Genomic DNA, 26670 nt, shown 5'->3' on the forward strand with positions numbered 1-26670 from the left:
AAGTGGCAGTTATCCCTGGGACCCTTAAAGCGCGACCTTCTTTTCGGTGATCTTCTGGATCCACTCCTCACGGAAACCACGGACAAGAAGAAAGTTTTGGGTCCAACCACCAAAAAGGCTACCAAAACGCAGTCCTTTCGTCGCCCAGGGCGTCAGCAAGACCAAGCGGCTTCCTATCAGAGATCTCCAGGTCAGTATTCCCCCCGCTTCGTTCCCAAGGTAGGAACTCCAGGGGCAGAGGTTTTCGCTTCCAAAGGGGAGCGTCCTCTAACAGGGCTTCAAAGAAACCTAGATGGTAATTTTTCCTCAATTCCCATAGGTGGTCGCCTAGCCCATTTCGCCTCTAATTGGCGTCTCACCTCCAAGGACCCCTGGGTCATTGACACTGTTCAAACAGGCCTTCTTTTAGAATTTATTTCTCCCCCCCCGAAACGTTTTATTTCCTGCCCTTCTCCCAGGTCCTCCTCAGATTGTAACCGTATGGAGGAGGCCATTTCTCACTTATTGTCCATCAGAGCCATTCAACCGGTTCCTTCCGGTCAGAAGGGTCTAGGTTTTTATTCCATCCTATTTATGGTTCCAAAATCCTCCGGAGGTTGGAGAGCTATTTTGGATTTAAAGAAGCTTAACCTATTCATCAAATATAGGAAGTTTAAGATGCACTCCTTATCATCTATTTTGGCCGCCATCCACACGGGAGATTTCATGGTCTCTTTAGACCTCACTGAGGCCTACCTCCACATTCCTATAGCCAAATGCCACAGAAAATTTTTACGTTTCTCCTTTCAAGGCAGGCATTTCCAGTATAGGGCGATGCCATTTGGCCTTTCCTCGGCCCCTCGGGTCTTTACAAAGCTCTTGGGGTCCCTGGCGGCCTATATCCGGGCGTCTCCCATTCACATTTTATGTTATCTTGATGATATTTTGATTCATGGGAACTCCCGAGAGAAAGTGAAAACAGACCTTTCTATCACCATGTCAGTCCTTCAGGACCATGGATTTTCCATCAACTTTGATAAAAGTCATCTCCAACCTTCCACATCCATCTTACACCTGGGATCCATTATTAATTCAGAATCCTCCCAGGTTTTTCTCTCTCCCGAGAGAAAATTCAGTATAGGGGAGTTAATTTCTTGCATTTTATCTAAACCTTCAGTATCCATAGTAACCCTGTCTTCCCTGTTGGGGAAGATGGTGTCATGCATAGGCATCATTCCCTGGGCTCGCCTTCATGCTAGGGAACTTCAGTGGCTCCTATTACCCTTTCAGAGATCGGGGCACAGCAACTCAAATCGTCGCATTGTCATCCCACCAATTGTTCGCAGATCCTTCAAGTGGTGGAAGTCTCCGGCCATGGACAAAGGATCCCCGTTCAGGTGCCCGGATCAATTTGTCATCACCACAGATGCCAGTCTATCGGGATGGGGCGCCCACGCCCAGGGGATGATAGCCCAGGGCACGTGGTCCCCGGAGGAAGCTTCCAAGCCAATCAATTGGCTAGAGTTAAGAGCCGTTTCCCTGGCTCTGAAGCATTTCTCTCCTCGCATTCCCAACCGGCACGTTCTCATTCTCACCGACAACATTGCCACAAAAAGCCATATCTGCAGACAGGGGGGCACGAGATCCAAGGCCCTCATGAGGGAGGCCCTCAAGTTAGGCCTTTGGGCGGAAAAACATATTCGGTCGCTCCTAGCCGACCACATCTCGGGGAGCCTCAACGTCCAGGCGGATTGGCTATCTCGAGCAACGATAGACCCAGGAGAGTGGAACCTCCATCAAGACCTGTTCCATCAAATCAGCCTCAGATTCGGCCTACCAATTCTGGATCTCTTCGCGACCAATGCAAACGCCCAACTCCCTCGCTTCTTTTCCAGATTTCCATCCCCGGGAGCGGAAGCAATCAATGCCCTCCGGAGCCCATGGCCTCCAGGCCTACTTTACGCATTCCCTCCAATTCCAATTCTCCCGGACGTGATTCACAAGGTCCTCACCGAGAGGGCCCGAGTAATCTTAATCGCCCCTCATTGGCCCCGCCGGCCCTGGTTCGCGGATCTCCAACAGTTGTCCGTCCAGGACCCTTGGCGACTCCCCGTTTCGGGGGATATGCTGCGGCAGGGGGCCTCATTCCATCCAGATCCGGAGTGGTTCCACCTCACCGCCTGGCTGTTATCAGGAGAGACTTAGAACTGCGTGGTCACGACCCCGATACAGTGGAGGTCATTTTAAAGGCCAGAAGGGGTTCGACCAATCGAATCTACGACCACACGTGGTCCAAGTTTCACCAGTGGTGTCTACAGGAAGGCCTCTCTCCCCTGTGCATTCCCATACACAGAATCATTTCCTTCCTTATGCAAGGTTTCCATAAAGGACCTTCCACCAGCACCCTCCGGCGTCATCTGGCAGCCATTTCATCTGTCCTAGGAGGCCCCCGCAGACAGCCTCTCCGATCCTTCCCAGAAGTTCAGGAATTCCTCAAGGGCATAGCCAACCTCAGACCTTCCAAGGTTCACAGGTATCCATCCTGGGATTTGCCACGGGTTCTCCATTCCCTCACGCAGGCACCATACGAACCCCTAAAGTCGGCGTCCCTCAGGTACCTATCCTTTAAAGTAGCATTCCTGGTGGCTATTACCTCTGCCCGACGCATTTCGGAGCTGGTTGCCCTCTCAATCAGGCAGGACCTTTGTCAATTTCATCAGGACAAGGTAGTCTTGCGACTGGACCCTACCTTCTTACCCAAGGTCAGTTCCATGTTCCACAGAACTCAGGATATTGTCCTACCTTCCTTCTGCCTCCAACGAGACCATCCCTTGGCAATTAGATGGCACACCCTGGATCTCATTAGAGCGCTGAGAATCTATATCCAACGCACAGGACCCTTTCGGAGGTCAGAAGCACTTTTTATAGCCTATCACCCCAGAGTCATGGGGGCCAAAGTGTCTTCAACAGTAATAGGCCGTTGGATCAGAGGGACTATATCTAAGGCCTATGAGTCGGCCTCCCTCTCAGTTCCAAGGAACATCACAGCGCATTCCACCAGGAGCGCAGCCACCTCGGCCGCTTGGGCGACTCAAGCCCCGTTGGAGGAGGTCTGCAAAGCAGCCACTTGGGCCTCGCCAAATTCCTTCATCAGGCACTACAAGATTGATTCTTACGCTTCAGCGGACGCTGCCTTCGGCAGAAGGGTACTCCAATCCGTTATCTCACACGATAGCAATCTAATCCCACCCTAGGGACCATCTATTGGGTATGTCCCATGTGACTGCTGGACCCGCTCCTTCAGTACGGAGAATAGGCGTTGATTGCTTACCTGAACGCCTCTTCTCGTACGGTGAGCGGGTACAGCAGTCACTTCCCGCCCTTGTATGTGTCTTCTTTACCTTCCTATAACCTTTCTTCCTCTAACAATAAGAGTTGAACACTACAGAGCTTCACAGCTGAGCCTAGTCTATGGATTCGCGAATTCTGGGGAAGGGGCGGATCCGGCAAGCTTTTTTAACACTAGGCTCAGTTCCACCGGATTGGACATGAGCAACCCATGTGACTGCTGTACCCGCTCACCGTACGAGAAGAGGCGTTCAGGTAAGCAATCAACGCCTATTTTCTCCTCCATTTTGTTCAAAAACCTGCAGCGCCAACAGTGTCGCAATAGGCTTATCTGGACTGTGTACAGTGTTCCCTCGATTTTCACGGATTCGAACTTCGCGAATAGCCTATACCACGGTTTTTCAAAAAATATTAATTAAAAAATACTTTGCGGGGGGGGTTTTCTATACCATGGTTTTTTCCCACCCGATGACGTCATATGTCATTGCCAAACTAATAATTTTTGCAAGTAAATAACAAAAAAAAAATTATTGTTGATAAATAATTATGTTTATAAATATCAGGATCACTAAGTGTCTTATTCAATGGTGAGTACCAGTAATAATGGTGAGTAAATGGTTGTTAAGGGAATGGGAAATGGTAATTTAGGGGTTTAAAGTCTTAAGGGATGGCTTGTGATACTGTCCATAGCCAAAAATGGTGTATTTACTTCCGCATCTCTACTTCACGGAAATTCGACTTTCGCGGGTTGCCGATCAATTTCCGGTCACAATTCAAAGTGTTGGTTATGACCTATAAAGCCCTTCATGGCATCGGACCAGAATATCTCCAGGACCGCCTTCTGCCGCACGAATCCCAGCGACCGGTTGGGTCCCACAGAGTTGGCCTTCTCCGGGTCCCGTCGACTAAGCAATGTCGTTTGGCGGGACCCAGGAGAAGAGCCTTCTCTGTGGCGGCCCCGGCCCTCTGGAATCAGCTCCCCCCAGATATCAGAGTTGCCCCCACCCTCCTTGCCTTTCGCAAGCTCCTTAAAACCCACCTCTGTCGTCAGGCATGGGGGAATTGAAATTTCCCTTCCCCCTAGGCTTATAGAATTTATACATGGTATGCTTGTATGTATGAGTGGTTCTTTAAATTGGGTTTTTTTAGATTATTTTTAATATTAGATTTGTTTACATTGTCTTTTTATACTGTTGTTAGCCGCCCCGAGTCTTCAGAGAGGGTCAGCATACAAATCTAATAAATAAATAAATAAACAAACAAACAAACAAACAAACACTGTATTCACTCCTCCACAAGGCACTCTTGAGTGATTTAAGCCTCATTCGCTGTCCATCCACACTTAAAACTTGGAGAGCACCATTGCCTGATACAATCAGTGGCCTTTTAATTTTTTTTGATCAGCAAGCCATACTAAGAGAAGCATTCATAACATGACACGGCTTAAACGCACATCTTGCGATTGTCGTACGCCCAAACACACACGGGCTATTTTAATTAGCACAGCTAGCGACAAGGAAAGCTGTGAGTGTACAGCTAACGGTACTGTCATGCAAACCTCCCTTCTGTCTCCATTGCTTGGTTCTAGCACAGCATTGGAAAAGGTCTGCGTAAGCAGAAAACATTTCCATGGTAATTGTACCCAACGTAGAAGAGGCAGGGAGCTGCGTCAACTAAGAAATAATTAGAATAAGACATAATTAGCAAGGCAAGACTCACGTGACAGCAATCAGCAATTTACGTTTTGAAACTGGATCTCGGAAGCATTGTTTCCCGCCTTTCAGATTTATGCCACGATTAATCTTCCCCTCTATCGTATAATGCTTAAATTTATTTTAACCTTGAGTCTCTGCTTGGCATTGGAGGCAGCTGGGTTATAACCTGCCCTCTGCTTTGTTCGCCCAGTATTCAGTTCTTTGAATTTTTGCCATACAAAATACAGTATAAATAAGCTCAGTCTTTAGCTTAATAGGAGATGGAGAGAACAATTCTCCATGAGAGCCAGAAAAAGAGAGACCGTAGATTAGGGACTGTCATGTAAACCCAGACTAAATCTCAGTTTCTGTTGCCTTTTGCTGCCTTAGTTCTTAATTAACCTGGATCTAATGGTTACTACCACATACCAGCTTGCTCTGTTTTGAGTGGGCTCTGTTTTTTTCAAGTCTTGTTTGAGTTCTTTCTGTAGTCGGGGCCGCCTTCTCTGTGGCGGCCCCAACTCTCTGGAACCAACTCCCCCCCAGAGATCAGAATTGCCCCCACCTTCCTCGCCTTTCGTAAGCTTCTTAAAACCCACCTCTGTCGTCAGGCATGGGGGAACTGAGATAACTTCCCCAGGCCTATATTGTTTAGGTATGGTATGTTGTGTGCATGTTTTTTAAATTATGGGTTTTTAGTTTTAATTATTAGATTTGTATTGTATATTGTTTTTCTATTACTGCTGTGAGCCGCCCCGAGTCTACGGAGAGGGGCGGCATACAAATTTAATAAATAAAATAAATAAAGTTCTATTCGTGGCTCCAGCTCAAGAGGCTAGGTTATCTGGTTCAGGATATTTATTTATTTGTTAGATTGTTTATTCATTAGATTTGTATGCCGCCCCTCTCCGGAGACTCGGAGCGGCTCACAACAACAAAACACAGTACAAATCCAATGATTAAAAAATAGTTAAAACCCTTAATATAAAAACAGTCATACACCCCAAACAAACCATACATAAAACGGGACAGTCGTGGGGAATCAATTTCCCCATGCCAGGCGGCAAACGTGCGTTACAGTTTTTCTGTACTGGCCCTTAGTTTGCTTCACTTTGTCTGTTTCTTTACAGAGTCTGCACTTTGGATCGTTTGTTAATTTTTCAATTCTGGCTTTGATAGCATTCGTTCTAATGGCCTGTTCTTGTGCAGCTAGCATTAGTCCTTCTTTCTCCTTTTTGAGTGTTCCACTTGTAAGCCATGCCCAGGTCTTTTCTTTATCCACTTTGCCTTCAATCTTCTCCAAGAACTGGCCATGCAATGCTTTGTTCCGCCAGCTGTTCATAGGACATTGAGTTACAGTTTTTCTGTACTGGCCCTTAGTTTGCTTCACTTTGAAAAGCTTCCTATTGTTGACCTCTATCAATGCTGGCTCTGCTCTCCTTCAGCTAATGCATGTTTCTCTTCTTCCACTGTCTGCCTCACTTGCAAAAGTCCTCTGCCACCTATTTTCCTTGGTAAATATAGCCTGTCAACATCACTGCGTTGACGTTGGTTTTCCTGTCCAAGTTGTCCAGCTCTGCTTGAGTCCAGTTCACTATGCCAGCTGTGTACCTAATGACAGACATGGCCCAAGTATTTATAGCCTTGATTGTGTTGCCACCATTCAGTTTGCTCTTCAAAATTTTTCTAGTTCTCTGGATGTACTCTTTGCTGATCATAGTTTTCACATCAGCATTAATTTTTTATTTTTTTATTTTATTTTATTTGATTTGTATGCCGCCCCTCTCCGGAGACTCGGGGCGACTAACAGCAATAATAAGACAGTGTACAATAATAATCCAATAATAAACGATTAAAAACCCATTAATATAAAAACCAAACATACATACAGACATAACATGCATAAAATTGTAAAGGTCTAGGGGGAAAGAGTATCTCAGTTCCCCCATGCCTGATGGCAGAGGTGGGTTTTAAGTAGCTTACGAAAGGCAAGGAGGGTGGGGGCAGTCCTGATTTCCAGGGGGAGTTGATTCCAGAGGGTTGGAGCCGCCACAGAGAAGGCTCTTCCCCTGGGGCCCGCCAGACAACATTGTTTCGTCGACGGGACCCGGAGAAGGCCAACTCTGTGGGACCTAATCGATTGCTGGGATATCTCCCTGGTCATGCCTAACGTCCGGATGTCTCCAGTAGAAGAAAATGTTTGTAGCTTGGGATCCTTAGTGAGCTCTGAGCTTGGCGGTTTTCCTGCGGGTGTTTCAGTACCTAACTAGGTAACGTCATCGGTGCTAGAAGGGGGATGGGGTTTGCAGAGTGGAAAAAGAAGGGCTGCGGGGTTCCTGGTGCTCTCTTGAACTTGGTGGTTTGCTTGCAGACGTTTCATTAGCCAACTAGATAACTTCATCAGCGCTAGAAGGGAGTGGGGTTTGCTCCCTGTTTCTCAATCCCACTCCCTGATAACCTTCTCTCAATTTATGGCAGCCTCATCTTTGCTATTTTGTCTTAGTGCTTTGTTCTTTATCATGTCCTTTGTTAGCTCATGAAAAGCCGCTCTTTGAAAATCCCTGCTGTTTGATGTTTTTAGAGCAGTCACATCACTTTGTATTCTTTTCTCTCTTTTTTTGAAAAAAGAAACTTTTGTTCTGCCTCTTAGAAATTTTTAAGATGTTCTTCCAAACAATCTTTAAAAGGCCATGTAAATTGGAGGTGGGTTGTTTTGTTTTAAGTTGCCTGATTTTCAGACGATAATGCAGCTTTGTGTAAGAAATGGTTGGTCTCCCAATGTCTTAAGTTAAACGACAGCCTCTTCTCTTTTCCTCCTCCACCACCAGCAAAACAGAAATTAGAAGACCGGTTGGCAGCGGCGGCCAGAGAAAAACTAGCCCAGGCTTCCAAAGAATCGAAAGAGAAACAGCTCCAAGCGGAACGGAAAAGAAAAGCTGCCCTCTTCTTGCAGAACCTGAAGAATCCACTGACGGACATAGAAGTTGAAAAAATGGAGGAAAGTGCCTTTAACATAGAGGTGAGCAACGGAGACACAGTTTACACTGCAGTGGGGATTTGTAATGGCAAGTGGGGGAAAGTTTGATTGGAGGGGGAGCTAAGAGCCTTCTCTGTGGCGGCCCCGACCCTCTGGAACCAGCTCCCCCCCGGAGATTAGAACTGCCCCCACCCTCCTTGCCTTTCGTAAACTTCTTCAAACCCACCTCTACCGTCAGGCATGGGGGAACTGAGACATCTCCCCCAGGCTTATACAGTTTATACATGGTATGTTTGTGTGTATGTTTTCTTTTAATAATGGGTTTTTTAGTGTTTTTTAAATTATTAGATTTGTTTTTACATTGTCTTTATTATTGCTGTGAGCCGCCCCGAGTCTACGGAGAGGGGCGGCATACAAATCTAATTAATTAGAAACATAGAAGTCTGACGGCAGAAAAAGACCTCATGGTCCATCTAGTCTGCCCTTATAATATTTCCTGTATTTTATCTTACAATGGATATATGTTTATCCCAGGCATGTTTAAATTCAGTTACTGTGGATTTATCTACCACGTCTGCTGGAAGTTTGTTACAAGGATCTACTACTCTTTCAGTAAAATAATATTTTCTCATGTTGCTTTTGATCTTTCCCCCAACTAACCTCAGATTGTGTCCCCTTGTTCTTGTGTTCACTTTCCTATTAAAAACACTTCCCTCCTGGACCTTATTTAACCCTTTAATATATTTAAATGTTTCGATCATGTCCCCCCTTTTCCTTCTGTCCTCCAGACTATACAGATTGAGTTCATTAAGTCTTTCCTGATACGTTTTATGCTTAAGACCTTCCACCATTCTTGTAGCCCGTCTTTGGACCCGTTCAATTTTGTCAATATCTTTTTGTAGGTGAGGTCTCCAGAACTGAACACAGTATTCCAAATGGGGTCTCACCAGCATTCTATATAGCGGGATCATAATCTCCCTCTTCCTGCTTGTTATACCTCTAGCTATGCAGCCAAGCATCCTACTTGCTTTCCCTACCGCCTGACTGCACTGTTCCCCCATTTTGAGACTGTCAGAAATCACTACCCCTAAATCCTTTTCTTCTGATTAATTAATTAATAAGATAAGATAAAATAAGATAAGCCAAGGGAAGCGTTAGATAAGAGACTGCATAACCTTGCATAACAGATGGAGAAAGAATCTCAGAAGGGACCCTCCCTAGTTGCTCAAGCTGTTAAGAAGGTGGCTGTAATGGTGTATGAGAAAGACCTAAAGGAGATGGCTGCTATGGTGTATGAGAAAGACACTGAGAAATGAGACAGAGAGAAGCTATTTAGGGGAATATTCGGATAAGAGACAGAATAGCCCACAGCTGCGTTATGAGTGGAGAAGGAAGCTCAGAAGGGACCCTCCCTAGTTTCTCAAGCTGTAAAGGAGGTGGTTGTAACGGTGTGTGGGAAAGACCTCGGGATGGAGGGAAAGGATGCTGTCTATGGAATGGTCAGATAAGAGACTGCATCATAGAAACATAGAAACATAGAAGTCTGACGGCAGAAAAAGACCTCATGGTCCATCTAGTCTGCCCTTATACTATTTTCTGTATTTTATCTTAGGATGGATATATGTTTATCCCAGGCATGTTTAAATTCAGTTACTGTGGATTTATCTACCACATCTGCAGGAAGTTTGTTCCAAGGATCTACTACTCTTTCAGTAAAATAATATTTTCTCATGTTGCTTTTGATCTTTCCCCCAACTAACTTCAGATTGTGTCCCCTTGTTCTTGTGTTCACTTTCCTATTAAAAACACTTCCCTCCTGGACCTTATTTAACCCTTTAATATATTTAAATGTTTCGATCATGTCCCCCCTTTTCCTTCTGTCCTCCAGACTATACAGATTGAGTTCATTCAGTCTTTCCTGATACGTTTTATGCTTAAGACCTTCCACCATTCTTGTAGCCCGTCTTTGGACCCGTTCAATTTTGTCAATATCTTTTTGTAGGTGAGGTCTCCAGAACTGAACACAGTGTTCCAAATGTGGTCTCACCAGCATTCTATATAGTGGGATCATAATCTCCCTCTTCCTGCTTGTTATACCTCTAGCTATGCAGCCAAGCATCCTACTTGCTTTCCCTACCGCCTGACTGCACTGTTCACCCATTTTGAGACTGTCAGAAATCACTACCCCTAAATCCTTTTCTTTTGAAGTATTTGCCAACACTGAACTGCCAATACAATACTCAGATTGAGGATTCCTTTTCCCCAAGTGCATTATTTTACATTTGGAAACATTAAACTGCAGTTTCCATTGCTTAGACCATTTATCTAGTAAAGCTAAATCATTTACCATATTACAGACGCCTCCAGGAATATCAACCCTATTGCACACTTTAGAGTCATCGGCAAATAGGCAAACCTTCCCTACCAAACCTTCCCCTATGTCACTCACAAATATATTAAAAAGAATAGGACCCAGAACAGATCCTTGTGGCACACCGCTTGTAACCTGACTCTGCTCAGAATACTCGCCATTAACAATAACTCTCTGATGTCTACGCTTCAGCCAGCTGCAAATCCATTGAACTATCCAGGGATTAAGTCCAATCTTCACTAATTTATCTATCAGCTCTTTATGTGGAACCGTATCAAAGGCTTTGCTGAAGTCCAGGTAGGCAATATCCACGGCACCACCTTCATCCAACACCTTTGTGACATAGTCAAAGAAATCAATGAGATTAGTCTGACATGATTTGCCTTCAGTAAAGCCATGCTGATTTGGGTCTAATAAGTTATTGTTTTTCATAGCCCAGAACTGGACAATCGGTGGAGAAAGAGACTCAGAAGGGACCCTCTCTGGTTTCTTTAAAGGAGATGGCTACTATAGTGTATGAGAAAGACACTGAGACATTGGTTATGACCTAGAAAGCCCTTCATGGCACCGGACCAGATTATCTCCGGGACCGCCTTCTGCTGCACGAATCCCAGCGACTAGTTAAGTCACACAGAGTGGGCCTTCTCCGGGTCCCATCAACTAAACAATGTCGTTTGGCAGGACCCAGGGGAAAAGCCTTCTCTGTGGCGGCCCCGGCCCTTTGGAACCAACTCCCCCCAGATATTAGAATTGCCCCCCACCCTCCTTGCCTTTCGTAAGTTTCTTAAAACCCACCTGTGCCGTCAGGCATGGGGGAACTGAGATATTATTTCCCCCTAGGCCTTACAATTTACGCATGGTATGTTTGTATGTATGTTTGGTTTTATAATAAGGGGTTTTTTAGTTGTTTAGTATTGGATTGTTACATGCTGTTTTTTGTCACTGTTGTTAGCCGCCCCGAGTCTGCGGAGAGGAGCGGCATACAAATCCGATAGATAGATAGATAGATAGATAGATAGATAGATAGATAGATAGATAGATAGATAGATAGATAGATAGATAGATAGATAGATAGATAGATAGATAGAGAAGCTGTTTAGATAATGTTCAGATAAGGGACAGCATACCCTATAGCTGCATAATGGGCAGAGAAAGAGGCTTAGAAGGGACCCTCCCTAGTTCCTCATCCTGTAAAGGAGATAGCTGTAATGGTATGTAGGAATGACCTTGGGAGATGAAGCAAAGTCCCATGATTATTTAGGGAACAATCAGTTAAGAGAAGGCATGGCCCCCACCTGCATAATAGGAAGAAACTCAGAAGGGACCCCTCCCTAGTTTCTCATCCTGTAAAGGAGACAATGAGAGATTTGTCCTTTCAGACTTGAACAATTCTATTAATGTAGCTTTACAATAAAGTAGAATTACTTCCTCTGGCTGTGTTTCCCGTTTGGTCTACCTAGTAAGGCTGACAAAATCTCCAAGAGAGCTACCGATACTGCTGAAAACGTTAAAGTTGACTGAAATTGAATAAGAATAATAAAGAAAGGAAGAAAAAAATGTCTAAAATGAATCACACGTTGGTCTTTGGAGATAATAAGCAATTGTAATAAATGGACTCAGCCACTGTTCCTGATAACTCCAAAGTGAGGCAAATCATCTTTGTTGAATGGGCATTTTTCTCCTATATGCTAAACTATATGGGGGTAAAAATGCTAAGATTTGTATTTCTAATAAAAGCATACATTGTTTGCATTTCCCAAACATGTCCATGAATCGGAGTATAATTATCCCTCCAGATAACAACATATTTTTCAAGGCGCAGCATTGTGTTGAGGGAAGCGCACACCAAGACATGTCAAAAACGCTCACGTATTGGAGAAACCATTTGCAGTAATGGAGCATTTTAGGATAACTCCATAGACACATAAACAAATGCATTTATGCCAGATGAAATGAATAATTCTTTCCCCCCCTTCCAGGGTTATTAAGATTTACTTATTACTTAATAAGTAAATCTTAATACAGTTGTGCTAATTGAAAACCAGGGTGGATAAAATAGATGATTTTTTTTTTTAATATTTAAAAATCTTTTTTTTAATTTAAATTTGATTTTTATCAATTTCATTTTAATAAAATGCTTTTGCAGTAAAAATCTATCTAAAGATAGTTTTATATTTAAGTCATGTCAATAATTTAGTTTATTCAGCATGAAATGGCACTTAGTTACATAGCATGAGGCTGTATATTCTGCAATATTGGGACTGTGAAGTGAGTCAATTCAGAGGATGAGTGGCTGAGCGACAGAGATGACAGTTGCTCTTTAAAAAATATGATTTAAATCAAGCCTTGTTACTGGTGATTTAAATCGACTTGATTTCAATCCAATCCATCCTGTTGAAAACAGTTGCAAACATCCTTCCATTTAAAAACGTCAGCTGAGTTCTCCCCTTCTCCAATTATTATTATTATTATTATTATTATTATTATTATTATTATTATTATTATTATTTATTAGATTTGTATGCCGCCCCTCTCCGAAGACTCAGGGCGGCTCACAACAGTAATAAAAATCCTGGAGTTTTTTTAAGATTTGGAATTTTCTTTTTCCAGTCGAGGTCAGGCATATCAGGCCACATTGCATGCTTAAAAGCAAAGCCAACGGTGGGACTGATACTATTTTTGAACAAGTATGAGGGTGTTTTTAGCCCTCAGCATGTACCGGGCAAGAAGCTGCTTGAAAACCGGAGGCAAGAAACTCACTTTTGCTAAATAACTGCATTGGCCTTAATTCCATCGAGATGGTGCATTAGTACTGATAGAAGCTTTTGTTTTATTAATTACTGCTTTTCTTCCTCTTGCTTGTTTAGAAAGGGGTGGATCTGGGGTCTGAAGCAAAGAGGAAAAAAAACCCCAAAAGCTCTAAGGGGACGTAGTGTTGCTAGGAGCAACCTAAGAACTATGGTTTTGAAGATAATTTTCCCCGGAAAGTTGGGGATTTGTTAGTGCTCCTGAAAACAAGTTTGGAGGCCTCAAAACCAGGGCAGAGAGAACTCAAATTAAATTCCTAAGGAACAAAAGCGTGTTATGCTTGATCTTTGGCACCCGAGAGTTGGCAGCAGCTGTCCGAGCATACTCATTAGGCCAAAAAAAAAAAGTCTGTATTGAGAAAATAAGATTCTCTTTCCCCCCTCCCCGCAAGGGATGATCCGTCATAGCCGAACCCTCTCCTCCCCAGGAGCAGGTGGTACTTAGGCTCTTCCGATCTGTTTATTTAATCATCCCTGCCTGCGGTTGGGAGGCTAGCAGAGACGTTGGCATTTTGCAAAGTGCCCACTCCTCCGTTCCTAAAACGGGAAAGCTTCGGAAGTATGTGGGAGAGACCCTGGTAGGCACAGATTCTCCTAGTCAAAGCTGTGAGGTGGTTGGTTTCCAAGCTACTGTAACCAAGTGGAGCAGTGAGTACTTCTCTCCTTTATCTTAGATTGGTGTTTCTCAAACCTTTATAACTTTTACGATGGGTGGACTTCAACTCCCAGAATTCCTTGGCCAACAAGCTGAAGTTGAGTTGAAGTCCACCCATCTTATGTCAAACCAATTCCAACCAACTAGAGCAATAAGTACCTCTCTCCTTTCTCTTAGATCAGGGTTTCTCAACTTTGGAAAGTTTTTAAGATGGGTGGACTTCAACTCCCAGAATTTCTTGGCCAGCAAGCTGAAGTTGAGTTGAAGTCCACCCATCTTATGTCAAACCAATTCCAACCAACTAGAGCAATAAGTACCTCTCTCCTTTCTCTTAGATCAGGGTTTCTCAACCTTGGAAAGTTTTTAAGATGGGTGGATTTCAACACCCAGAATTTCTTGGCCAACAAGCTGAAGTTGAGTTGAAGTCCACCCATCTTATGTCAAACCAATTCCAACCAACTAAAGCAAAAAGTACCTCTCTCCTTTCTCTTAGATCAGGGTTTCTCAACCTTGGAAAGTTTTTAAGATGGGTGGATTTCAACTCCCAGAATTCCCTGGCCAACAAGCTGAGGTTGAGTTTGAAATCCCCCTATCTTACGTCAAATCAAGTCCAACCAACTGGAACCAACTTCAACTCCCAGAATTCCCTGGCCAACAACTTGAAGTTGAGTTGGAAGTCCACCCATCTTATGTCAAACCAAGTCCAGCCAAGTAGAGCAATGAGTACCTCTCTCCCTTTTCTTAGATCATTGTTTCTCAACCTTGAAAACTTTTAAGATGGGTGGACTTCAGTTCCCAGAACTCCCTGACCAGCAAGCTGACGTTGAATTGAAATCCACCCATCTTAGATCCAAACAAGTCCAACCATAAGTACCTCTCTCCTTATCTTAGATCAGTGTTTCTAACCCTGATAACTTTTAAGATGGATAGACCTTAACTCCCAGAATTCTCCAACCAGCAAACTGAAGTTAAAGTCAACTTGAAGTCCACCCATCATATGTCAAACCAAGTTCAACCAAGTGGAACAATAGGTTCTTCTCTCCTTATCTTAATTCAGTATATCTCAACCTTGGCAACTTTTAAGATGGGTGTCAGCTTTCTAGTAAACACCCCCAGCGAAATAAAACTCCAAGACTAGTTGCAATTTATTAGAGATGTCATCTTGGCAACATCTGGGGAAACCCAATTCTGAAAGTTACCAGGTTTTCTCCACCCAAAGGAAAGTTCAAGTCCCTGCCCAGCACCCACATTGGATCCATCACACGATCCAATCAGGCAGCATCTAAAACTGAAGATACCTCCCAGTCACTTCATCTCAGCTGCAGGGCACAGCGGCCTGGACTTTCTGGAAAGAATGTTATTTAGACTGCTACATATCACCTGCTCCATATAATCCCCCCTCCATTTTCCCACAGCAGTAAATGTGGCAGGCCTGAATACAGAAAGGCAAAAGATGGCTTCCAGGCCTGACAGGCTTCCCCCTCTCAGGAAAGGGACGAATCCTGGAATGAAATAAAAGTCAGGAGTTAATTCAGGTGGACTACAATTCCCAAACCTCCAAGCTGAGGTTGACGTTGAGTTGAAGTCCACCTGTCTTAAAAGTTGCAGAGGGTGAGAAATCCTGCTTTATATCATATACCCAGTGAACATTTACAGACCCAACACTAGATCTAGAACATTTCTGAGCCTAGTTAAATTTTACCAAGCCTTAATTTCCACATCTCTTAAGATTAAGGTCAACAACGTCTGCCGCTCGAATCCCAGCGACCAGTTAGGTCTCACAGAGTTGGCCTTCTCCGGGTCCCGTCAACTAAACAATGTCGTTTGGCGGGACCCAGGGGAAGAGCCTTCTCTGTGGCGGCCCCGACTCCCCCCAGATATCAGAGTTGCCCCCACCCTCCTTGCCTTTCGTAAACTCCTTAAAACCCACCTCTGTCGCCAGGCATGGGGGAATTGAGACTTTCCCTTCCCCCTAGGCTTATAAAATTTATGCATGGTATGTCAGTACGTATGATTGGTTTCTTAAATTGGGGTTTTTTAAATTAACTTAAATATTAGATTTGTTTACATTGTATTATTATTGCTGTTAGCCGCCCCAAGTCTAGGGAGAGGGGCGGCACACAAATCTGATTAATAAATAAATAAATAAATCCTTCCAAAAGATACTTCCTTTTAAAAGCAACTTCTCCCATGGAAAGCTCCCATGGATGCATTAACATCCCAACTCCTAGCAACCCTAGGCAGCATCAGTGTTGCAATCTAAGAACGATTTACATTGGGCTAAGATGCCTCAAAAAGATTAGCCGATATTTCTAGTTTTCCTGAAAAAGTATCATGAGGATCATGGTTTTGTTTCCTATCCCAAAAGAATCATCTGATCTCTGGGCCTTTTGGATCATTGCAACTTCCTTTTGCAAGCCAACGAAACCATAATTCCACCCACTTTTGGGGGAGAAAATTTAGCTTGTCAGAATATTTTTGTGTGAATGTTCCTTTTTTAAAAAAATATTTTGATTGTTTTTCAAAAAGACAAACAAAGACAAACAACGTTAAACATTTAAGGAGCTACCATTGCTCCGCTTATCGTAGAAGTCTAACTAATACAAAAATATAAAACCCTAACTGTTGTCAGATCAATACAGAAATGTCACACATGTACATTACATTTTTAGTAAATTTAACTCTATATTTTTATATTAATCATGTTAATTAAATTTCTTTATAAAATATCATATACTTATTCAAAAAGATAAAATATAAAAAATGCAGGAAAAGATAACACTTCTAACTTTATCATACTATAAACTATTTCACTCTATCTTATAAATCTTAAAATAGTTATACATTCTTACTTATTTAATTTTTAATACTATTTTTAAAATTCCACCAATCATATACTTTATCCCATATTTTATAAAATTCTGTTTCAGTTTGATTATTCAAATGTCTTGTCATCATATCTAATTCTGCACATTCTATAATTTTTTAAAATACTTCTACATCTTTTGGTATTGTCTTTTCTTTCCATTTCTGCGCAAATGTAATTCGTGCCGCAACCAATATGTGTGTTATTAAATAATAAATTTCTTTTTTGTACTTTGTGTGAATGTTCCTAATGGCAAATCCTTGGGGCTGATTTCCTGTGGTCTCTTGAGCCAAAGGTAAGGGAGCTGGAGCCGGCGACCTGTCACGTAAAACAGCAAGATTGTGTGAAAGGCAGAACCATTCACCCTTGGATACCATCTGGAAAGGCAGCTTAGAAATCATTTAGATCTTGATTACACTGGATGTAACTACAAGCTTTAAACTGCAGGCATGTTTTGTGTTGATAAGAAAAAAAGGCCCTTCTCTTAAGCCTTTAAACTTAATTGCTCTGCAAGCTTTGCCAAAGATTCCCATAAAACTGTTGGATGGGTTATCAGGTTTGAATTGCTGCTGCAAAGCTGGAGCTGAGATCTTCTAGTATCTAATTCTGTGAGATTGCTTTCAGCCTTTCCACAGTTCCTTAGATCATTGACCAAAAAACTTGAGAATCACAACAGCAGCTGTTGCAGCAACCAGCTAACCAAACGTGTGAACCCAGCCAGTGATTTATTCAGCAAATCTGTAATTAAGCAGAACATGGCCTGACCCTGATATCTGAATCCTATCATTATATGCGTACACCGTGCAATAATTTTGGATGCATCATTTTCTGGTTCTCAATTTCAGGGACCGTTTCCACAGCTCTGAGCTTCTTTTTTATGTTGTTCTTTCCTTCTGATTTTATTTGATTCTTGAGGATTTCACCCTCTCTTTCTTTCACGTTTGGGCCGTTGCTCTTGGTGCAGAGAGGTCTTTTTTGTGGTGTGAAACTTCCAGCACATCTTTGGGTAATGACATCTTGAGCAAACTCAGTAGAAGGATCATAAATTCTCCATCACCAGGGGAGAATAAACATTATCTTAGCAAGAATGTGACGGCTGCTGGATGGATGTATATTACAAGCGTCTGTTTCCCAGTAATGAAGACAGAGCTATATCTTAAAACCTAGATGGTTGGTGTTTTGTGGGTTTTTTTCTGGGACAGAAAATCCGATTCAATTAAAATTTCCATCACGTCTTTGTAAGCTCGTGAAAGCACATCAGCTTAAGGATTGAAGTATAAATCAGGGGCCAGTGACTTAAATCTAAGACTTTGTGTACACGGAATAGCAGCGAGAGCATCTTTGTGTATAAGTTCGATATTTTTTTTTGATCCAGGCAGGCAATGTATTTTTGAGTAAAGTGCTTAAACCCCAAAAAGATTAATATTCTTAGCTTAGTTCTTCAAGTCCACGGATGGTTTGAATTAGCAATTCAGAGGTAGCTTCCGAACTATGAATGAAGTTCCTTCAGTTGGTTCTTGAGAGATTCCTATACTCTCCATGAATCCAGGCTTCAAGAGAGAGAAAAAAATGTGATGCTTCGGCTAAAAATAACTGGAATTGTATGTAAATGAGGCTTCTTTGTTTTTAAATCTCTAATAGCTTTTGTGTTTTTAATAGCACTCTTTGTGGTTATTAACAAGCACATGGAAATGCAGAATTCAAAAGACAATGAATATCTTTAATTGCTCCCAAGCAACAATTCTTGTAATTTAAGGCGGTTCGTGTGAATGACATATTCAATTGTATATTATTAGCCCACTAACAAATTTTCAAGGGTGCCTATCACCATCACCCATCCCGCCCCACTTTCCTTCCCTCTTCAGTTCGTTTGAAAGTATTTTGAGAGCTTGTTCTTTGAGTGGTACAATCTTCAAGTTTGATTGTTTTATTACGGTAGGTTGTCTAGTGTGGTGCATAAGATGTGGCTGAGAATTAGAAGGTGTACCTGGCTCACAATTTAGATGAATTTATGACAGTGAAAAAGAGCCTAACTCGTCTTCTTCTTTTTGGCCCGGATCTGGAACTGGAGAAGACAGACTTCTTCGGCAAAGATGGCAAAATAATATTTGCAGGCAGTTGCTATTTAGAATGACATTTCAAGTGGAGCCAGACATGGGATCTGTATGGCTGTCAAGTCCTCTTTGAAGGTAGAATCTTTGAAGCCTTGTTCTGTCCTGAGATAGGTGGACCTGGACTTACTCACTCATCTTCAAGCTCTTGGGAAATGAGACAACCTCAGTATAGACAATCTTATGTGGGTGTCTTTTCCATATAACAGCTTCTGATGAGAAGAGGCAAGGGAAAAGGAGAACAAGATAAGTGAGGTTGTCTTAGGGAGGCTTTTGTAGACATCTTAGAACCTAAAATATTTTCTAGACATCTTTAAAACCTAAAACCAATAGCTTTGGAATACATTTGTTGAAAGAAATATGTTCATCAGTCATGTGCAGTAGCTTGTGAATAGCTATGGGGACGAGTTTCATATTAATATATTATGAGTTTTTATTTTGAGATTAGAATAGAAAATAGAATAGAGTAGAACAAAGTAGAGAATGGAAAAGAACACCAGAATAGAGTAGAAATGTGCAATGGAATAGAATATAAAATAATTATTGGCACTTTGAATGTATATTAATTGACATACATTAAAATGAAATTGCATTGCATATAGCTCTCAAAGGTTCTCTATCTCTAATATAAATATAGACATGACTAAATAAATAAACAGATAATTTGCTGGTATGAGATATGAATGTACCAAGAGAAAAAAATCTGGCAAGTTTACCAGATGGACCTAGCATGGGCCTGTTCTGTCGGGCTCTCTGGTAGACTCCTCCCAAAAATTCACAGGTACAAATTTCAGACACACGTTTGAAAATTCAAAACAGTGTTCTTTATAAGGAAAATTCCCTTAACCTAAGCCCTCTTTTGGTATAGCAAAGAGCACTCGTCTCCAAACAAACTGGTAATTTGTACAAGTCCCTTATCAGTTCTGTGATACTTAGCTTGCAGCTGTGAGGCAATTCACAGTCCTTCTTTCACAAAGTGAAACACACTTTGCTCTGGTTTAGTTTCAAAGCGGGGGAAAATCAGCACACAAAAGGTCAAAGTCAGTAAAGCAGTCACGAAACACAAGGATCAGATAATCCTCCACAATGGCCAAACCCACAGGCTGCTCTTTATAGCAGCCTCACTAATTACCACAGCCCCACCCAACCACAGGTGGCCTCATTTTCTTTGATAATAATCTCTCAGTTGTTGTTGCCTATGCATCGCTCTCCGCATGCATGGCTGTATCATTAATTCTTGTTCTGAATCCAAGGAGGAGCTAGATGATTGATCTCCTTCTGAGCTGTCTGCCCCACTCTCCTCCTCCCTGTCACTCATGTCTTCTTGGTCAGAGGAGCCTTCATCAGCAGATTCCACTGGGGGCAAAACAGGCCTGCAGCATGTGGATGTCTCCCCCACATCCACAGTCCTTGGGGCAGGAGCTGGGCCAGAGCTAACCACAACAGGGCCTAGCAAGTTGTGTGAACCATACCATGATACAGACATTGATAGAACCATAGGGCTGGAAGGGACCTCGGTGGTCTTCTAGTCCAACCCCATATGTTGTGCAAGACTCGGTTAGTGTGCAGAAATCCACACCAGCAACTGCCATCATGCTGCGGCTTTTTATTTTCTTATTTTTGAAAATACGCAGAATATTCCCTGAAGTGGTTAGCTCTTTATTCTTTACCATCACCTTGTTATCCTTAGCTTGCGGAGATGGTATAAATTCATTATACACCACTCGCTTCAAAAGACTTTACCTTATTTTACCAAATGGCTGCATGGCGGGAACGGATTCTGCTCTCGAACCAAGGTTTTGAACCAGGCTGTGACATTTGTCATCCTTAGAAGGCTCTTCTTAACCGCCAAAGTTTATATCCTTTGAAACTTTTGGATTCTGCACCTCCTTCCTTTGGCCTTTTCTAATATGGTAATGGGCTGTCACAGTAACCCTGATTTGCTACAGGTTTATAAATGTTAGTAAGCACTTATCCAGCTTTGCATCCCAGGGTTTAGCCGGCAGTTTCCATTTGCTGTATATCAACCAAACTGGTCAATACCTCGACTCCGGTAAATAGTTTCTGTACGTAATAGAAGTTGGAAGGGTGCCTGCATTCCTCATAAACCAGAGATAATTGACATTCAGAGGGAGGGAATTGATTACTTAAAATGCCTGTAAGAACTCAAAAGAGCTGCTCAAATACCTCTTAGCAAGCATTAACTCCAAGGGCTCCAAATTGAAGGATGGGCCAGCTAATCGCCCCTTGCTTTATTTCATCCCGTTCCTGGTTTATGCTTTTCATTATCCTTCCTAAGATAACTTTCCATTTATCTTCATTGCTAAATCGTGACTGACAGCTAGAGGCAGATCCTCTTTCCTCAAGGGAGAAAGGATTGGATTTTTTTATTTTTTATTTTTCTTGATATCTTTTGCAGCATCTTTGGCTTGGCATTACCTTTTTTGTAATGTGTGCGGTTTGTACATTTTGTGTCCATCATCACTTTTAAATGTGTGTGGTGTGTGTGATTGACACGATTTATCCCCTGAGCATGCATTGATATTTGTTTACATTTTTGAACCGCCTGTCTGCCTCCGGGAAGAGCCCTTGGCTGTTAAAATATAAAAAGTGTGGTCGGGCGGCAGGAAAAGCAAGTAGGATGCTTGGCTGCATAGCTAGAGGTATAACAAGCAGGAAGAGGGAGATTGTGATCCCCTTATATAGAGCGCTGGTGAGACCCCATTTGGAATACTGTGTTCAGTTCTGGAGACCTCACCTACAAAAAGATATTGACAAAATTGAACGGGTCCAAAGACGGGCTACAAGAATGGTGGAAGGTCTTAAGCATAAAACGTATCAGGAAAGACTCCATGAACTCAATCTGTATAGTCTGGAGGACAGAAGGAAAAGGGGGGACATGATCGAAACATTTAAATATGTTAAAGAGTTAAATAGGTTTCAGAAGGGAAGTGTTTTTAATAGGAAAGTGAACACAAGAACAAGGGGACACAATCTGAAGTTAGTTGGGGGAAAGATCAAAAGCAACATGAGAAAATATTATTTCACTGAAAGAGTAGTAGATCCTTGGAACAAACTTCCAGCAGACGTGCTTGGTAAATCTACAGTAACTGAATTTAAACATGCCTGGGATAAACATAAATCCATCCTAAGATAAAATACAGGAAATAGTATAAGGGCAGACTAGATGGATCATGAGGTCTTTTTCTGCCGTCAGTCTTCTATGTTTCTATGTTTCTAAAAACAGCATATGACAATTATCACATTTTTGAGACTATAACTAGATTTAGAGAAACAACCAAAAAACAAAAATAGTTTGTCATATTTTTAGCGTCCCTGGCCCCCGGAAGCATTTTGCAGGCCAAAATCAGGCCCGTTTTTGACCTTCTGAATCCTCCATGCACCCCGTTTTTGCCCAAAACGTGCCCATTGTTGGCCTGCATAATGCTTCGGCGCTCAGGGAAGGACAAAAACTTGACAGATGGAGGGTTCCGAGAGCCAAAAAGTGGGCCCGTACTTGGTCTATAAGATGCATCAAAAATTTTACCCACTTTGGGGGGCAGTGCATCTTATACTCTGAAAGTTAAAAATTTAGAATTGGAAAGGAGACCAAGATGCTTGACCCCATTAAAATTAGTTTAAATTGCAAAGGGATGTTCTGTTGCTCCTCTGGGCTCCCCACACAAGGTCAACTGATCAAGTCAAGATAGTCCTGGTTGCTTAGTGACTTCACAGTTGCGACAGACCCCCCAAAACAGGACTTGCAACCTAGATTTAGAAGTTGTGACGTCTGCAGTGCTGCAATTCTGGGACCAAATTTTGGACACCTGGCACACCTGTTCACCCTTTACGACCATTTGCATCATCCTTCAGTCACATGACATTTTACAAGATGTTCTTTCCAGAAACTGGCACCTCCTTCTATTTTTCAGCCAAAAAAACCACCACGCCCCATTAGAGGACAATGGATTCACTTAACAGAACTGCAGCATTCGTTTAACAAACCAACAAAAACAAATTTGGCTGGACGGTATTAACAATTCTGGTGACTCAACAACCAAAATTTGTCGGTTCAAGTCATGGTCGTAAATAGGGGACTACCTGAAGAGACTCAAGCTCTCTTCTCCCTTGTCCATCTTCCATTTATGGACTCATTCGAGACAATGATGAATCCGCATACAGACGGGAAGTTGAACAACTATCCTTGTGGTGTGACCAGAACAATCTAGAACTGAACACACTCAAAACCGTAGAAATGGTGGTAGACTTTAGGAGAAACCCTTCCACCTCACAATACTAGACAACACAGTATCAACAGTAGAGACCTTCAAATTTCTAGGTTCTATCATATCTCAAGACCTAAAATGGTCACCTAACATCAAAAACATCATCAAAAAAGCACAACAAAGAATGTTCTTTCTGCGCCAGCTCAGGAAGCTCAAACTGCCCAAGGAGCTGCTGATACAGTTCTACAGAGGAATCATTGAGTCTGTCATCTGCACCTCCATAACTGTCTGGTTTGGTGCTGCAACCCAACAGGATCGACACAGACTTCAGAGGATAATCAGAACTGCAGAAGAAGCCATTGCTGCCAACCTGCCCTCCATTGAGGACCTGTATACTGCACGAGTCAAATGTTGACTGTATGAGTGTAACTTGTTGCTTATATCCTAAGATTTTTATTAATATTGCTTCTTCATTGCTTACTTGACCCCTATGACAATCATTAAGTTTCGTACCACATGATTCTTGACAAATGCATATTTTATTTTATGTACGCTGAGAGCATATGCACCAAGACAAATTCCTTGTGTGTCCAATCACACTTGGCCAATAAAATTTTATTCTATTCTATTCCTTCTCTGCCTCAGCTTTTTTTTCCAGATGTAGAACTTCAAAGAAATGCCCTTCACCGATCTGTAGGAAAAAAATGAAAAGAGGAAAACATGCCTTATCAGATTTTGCAGCGATTAAATGCTTCTTGAAGGAAAGCGACATTGTTTGTGCTTGAATGACGGTGCCGAGTTCCGCCTTGCCTTCAAACAAAGTATTGATTCCCTTGACATGGCTGATAAAAACATTTTCTGTGCTTCAGCTTTTGACATTTTAAGGACTCCTCGCCTGAAACTCCTTTTATTTCCAAAACACGCTCCAATTGTGCTATTATTATCATCATTATCATTATCATCTTCAGAAGAGAAGGATTTTGGGGTAGTGATTTCTGACAGTCTCAAAATGGGTGAAAAGTGCAGTCAGGCGGTAGGGAAAGCAAGTAGGATGCTTGGCTGCATAGCTAGAGGTATAACAAGCAGGAAGAGGGAGATTATCATCCCGCTATATAGAGTGCTGGTGAGACCACATTTGGAATACTGGGTTCAGTTCTGGAGACCTCACCTACAAAAAGATATTGACAAAATTGAACGGGTCCAAAGACGGTCTACAAGAATGGTGGAAGGTCTTAAGCATAAAACGTATCAGGAAAGACTTAATGAACTCAATCTGTATAGTCTGGAGGACAGAAGGAAAAGGGGGGACATGATCGAAACATTTAAATATATTAAAGGGTTAAATAAGGTCCAGGAGGGAAGTGTTTTTAATAGGAAAGTGAACACAAGAACAAGGGGACACAATCTGAAGTTAGTTGGGGGAAAGATCAAAAGCAGCATGAGAAAATATTATTTTACTGAAAGAGTAGTAGATCCTTGGAACAAACTTCCAGCAGACGTGGTTGATAAATCCACAGTAACTGAATTTAAACATGCCTGGGATAAACATATATCCATTGTAAGATAAAATGCCGGAAATATTATAAGGACAGACTAGATGGACCAGGAGGTCTTTTTCTGCCGTCAGACTTCTATGTTTCTATCATCATCATCTGTAGCCCAGTCCAAAGATGGTCTACAGGTCCAAAGACGGTCTACAAGAATGGTGGAAGGTCTTAAGCATAAAACATATCAGGAAAGACTTAATGAACTCAATCTGTATAGTCTGGAGGACAGAAGGAAAAGGGGGGACATGATCGAAACATTTAAATATGTTAAAGGCTTAAATAAGCTTCAGGAGGGAAGTGTTTTTAATAGGAAAGTGAACACAAGAACAAGGGGACACAATCTGAAGTTAGTTAGGAGAAAGATCAAAAGCAACATGAGAAAATATTATTTTACTGAAAGAGTAGTAGATCCTTGGAACAAACTTCCAGCAGACGTGGTTGATAAATCCACAGTAACTGAATTTAAACATGCCTGGGATAAACATATATCCATCCTAAGATAAAATACAGAAAATAGTATAAGGGCAGACTAGATGGATCATGAGGTCTTTTTCTGCCGTCATTCTTTTATGTTTCTATCAATACAACACAGCAAATGAGATCACTATCTGGATTTTGTATTTCATCACCAGTCGGGCGCTTCCCAAGCATCTAGGACTTGCGTGATGCAGTGGCGAATTATGTGTGCCGATCCCAGTAAAGCGGCCTTTTGCAATTGACAGATGGAGATTTTGTCAATTCCAATGGTTTTCAAATGTCTGCTGAGATCCTATGGTACTGCACCCAGTGTGCCAAGGACCACTGTGACCACTTTCACTGGCTTATGCCAGAGTCGTTGCAGCTTGATTATTAGATCTTTGTATATCACTAATTTCTCTAGCTGCTTCTCCTCAATTCTGCTGTCTTCTGGAATTGCAATGTCGATGATCCATACTTTCTTTTTCTCCACAATCAGGATGTCTGGTGTGTTATGTTTCAAAATTTGGTCAGTCGGAAGTCCCACAGTAGTTTTGCTTGCTCATTTTCGACCACTTTTTCGGGCTTATGATCCCACCAGTTCTTTGCCACTAGTAGATGGTAATTCTGGCACAAGTTCCAGTGGATCATCTGTGCCACAGGATCGTGCCTATGCTTGTAGTCAGTCTGTATGATTTTTTTGCAGCAGCTGAGCATGGGATCAATTGTTTTGTCTGTTTCTTTACAGAGTCTGCACTTTGGATCGTTTGTTAATTTTTCAATTCTGGCTTTGATAGCATTCGTTCTAATGGCCTGTTCTTGTGCAGCTAGCATTAGTCCTTCTGTCTCCTTTTTGAGTGTTCCACTTGTAAGCCATGCCCAGGTCTTTTCTTTATCCACTTTGCCTTCAATCTTCTCCAAGAATTGGCCATGCAATGCTTTGTTCCGCCAGCTGTTCATAGGACATTGAGTTACAGTTTTTCTGTACTGGTCCTTAGTTTGCTTCACTTTGAAAAGCTTCCTATTGTTGACCTCTAGCAATGCTAGCTCTTTGCTCTCCTTCACATAGTCAGCTATTGCATGCTTCTCTTCTTCCACTGTCTGCCTCACTTGCAAAAGTCCTCTGCCACCTATTTTCCTTGGTAAATATAGCCTGTCAACGTCACTGCATTGACGTTGGTTTTCCTGTCCAAGTTGTCCAGCTCTGCTTGAGTCCAGGTTCACTATGCCAGCTGTGTACCAAATGACAGGCATGGCCCAAGTATTTATAGCCTTGATAGTGTTGCCACCATTCAGTTTGCTCTTCAAAATTTTTCTAGTCCTCTGGATGAACTCTTTGCTGATCATAGTTTTCACATCGGCATGCTTGATATTATCCAGTTACAAGATACCCAAGTATCTGTAGGCTTCTGGCTGGTGACACTTGATGGTTTGACCATTTGGTATGTCAATGCCCTCACTTTTCAGTGATTTTCCCCTTTTCCAGTGCCACTGTGCTACACTTATCCAGGCTAAACTCCATGCTGATGTCATTGCTGAAGATTCGCACAGTGTTGGTTAGTGACTGTATCTCAGTTTCTGATTTTCCGTACAACTTCCATATACAGCAGGTGTGATATTTTCTGTGAATTCC

At 42.3% G+C, this 26670-nt stretch overlaps 1 protein-coding gene across 12 annotated transcripts in view; it reads left to right on the forward strand.

The window, feature by feature from the left end:
- SFSWAP (splicing factor SWAP) overlaps positions 1-26670 on the forward strand; it is a 151944-nt gene that overhangs the window by 76354 nt on the left and 48920 nt on the right. For all 12 annotated transcript variants that reach the window (XM_070762561.1, XM_070762563.1, XM_070762562.1 and 9 more), the window contains one exon: positions 7850-8040. In XM_070762561.1, the coding sequence (XP_070618662.1) occupies positions 7850-8040 (191 nt within the window). The remainder of the gene's footprint in view (positions 1-7849; positions 8041-26670) is intronic.

This window comes from Erythrolamprus reginae, chromosome 10, assembly GCF_031021105.1.
Source record: "Erythrolamprus reginae isolate rEryReg1 chromosome 10, rEryReg1.hap1, whole genome shotgun sequence".
In the NCBI taxonomy this organism is placed as follows: domain Eukaryota; kingdom Metazoa; phylum Chordata; class Lepidosauria; order Squamata; family Dipsadidae; genus Erythrolamprus; species Erythrolamprus reginae.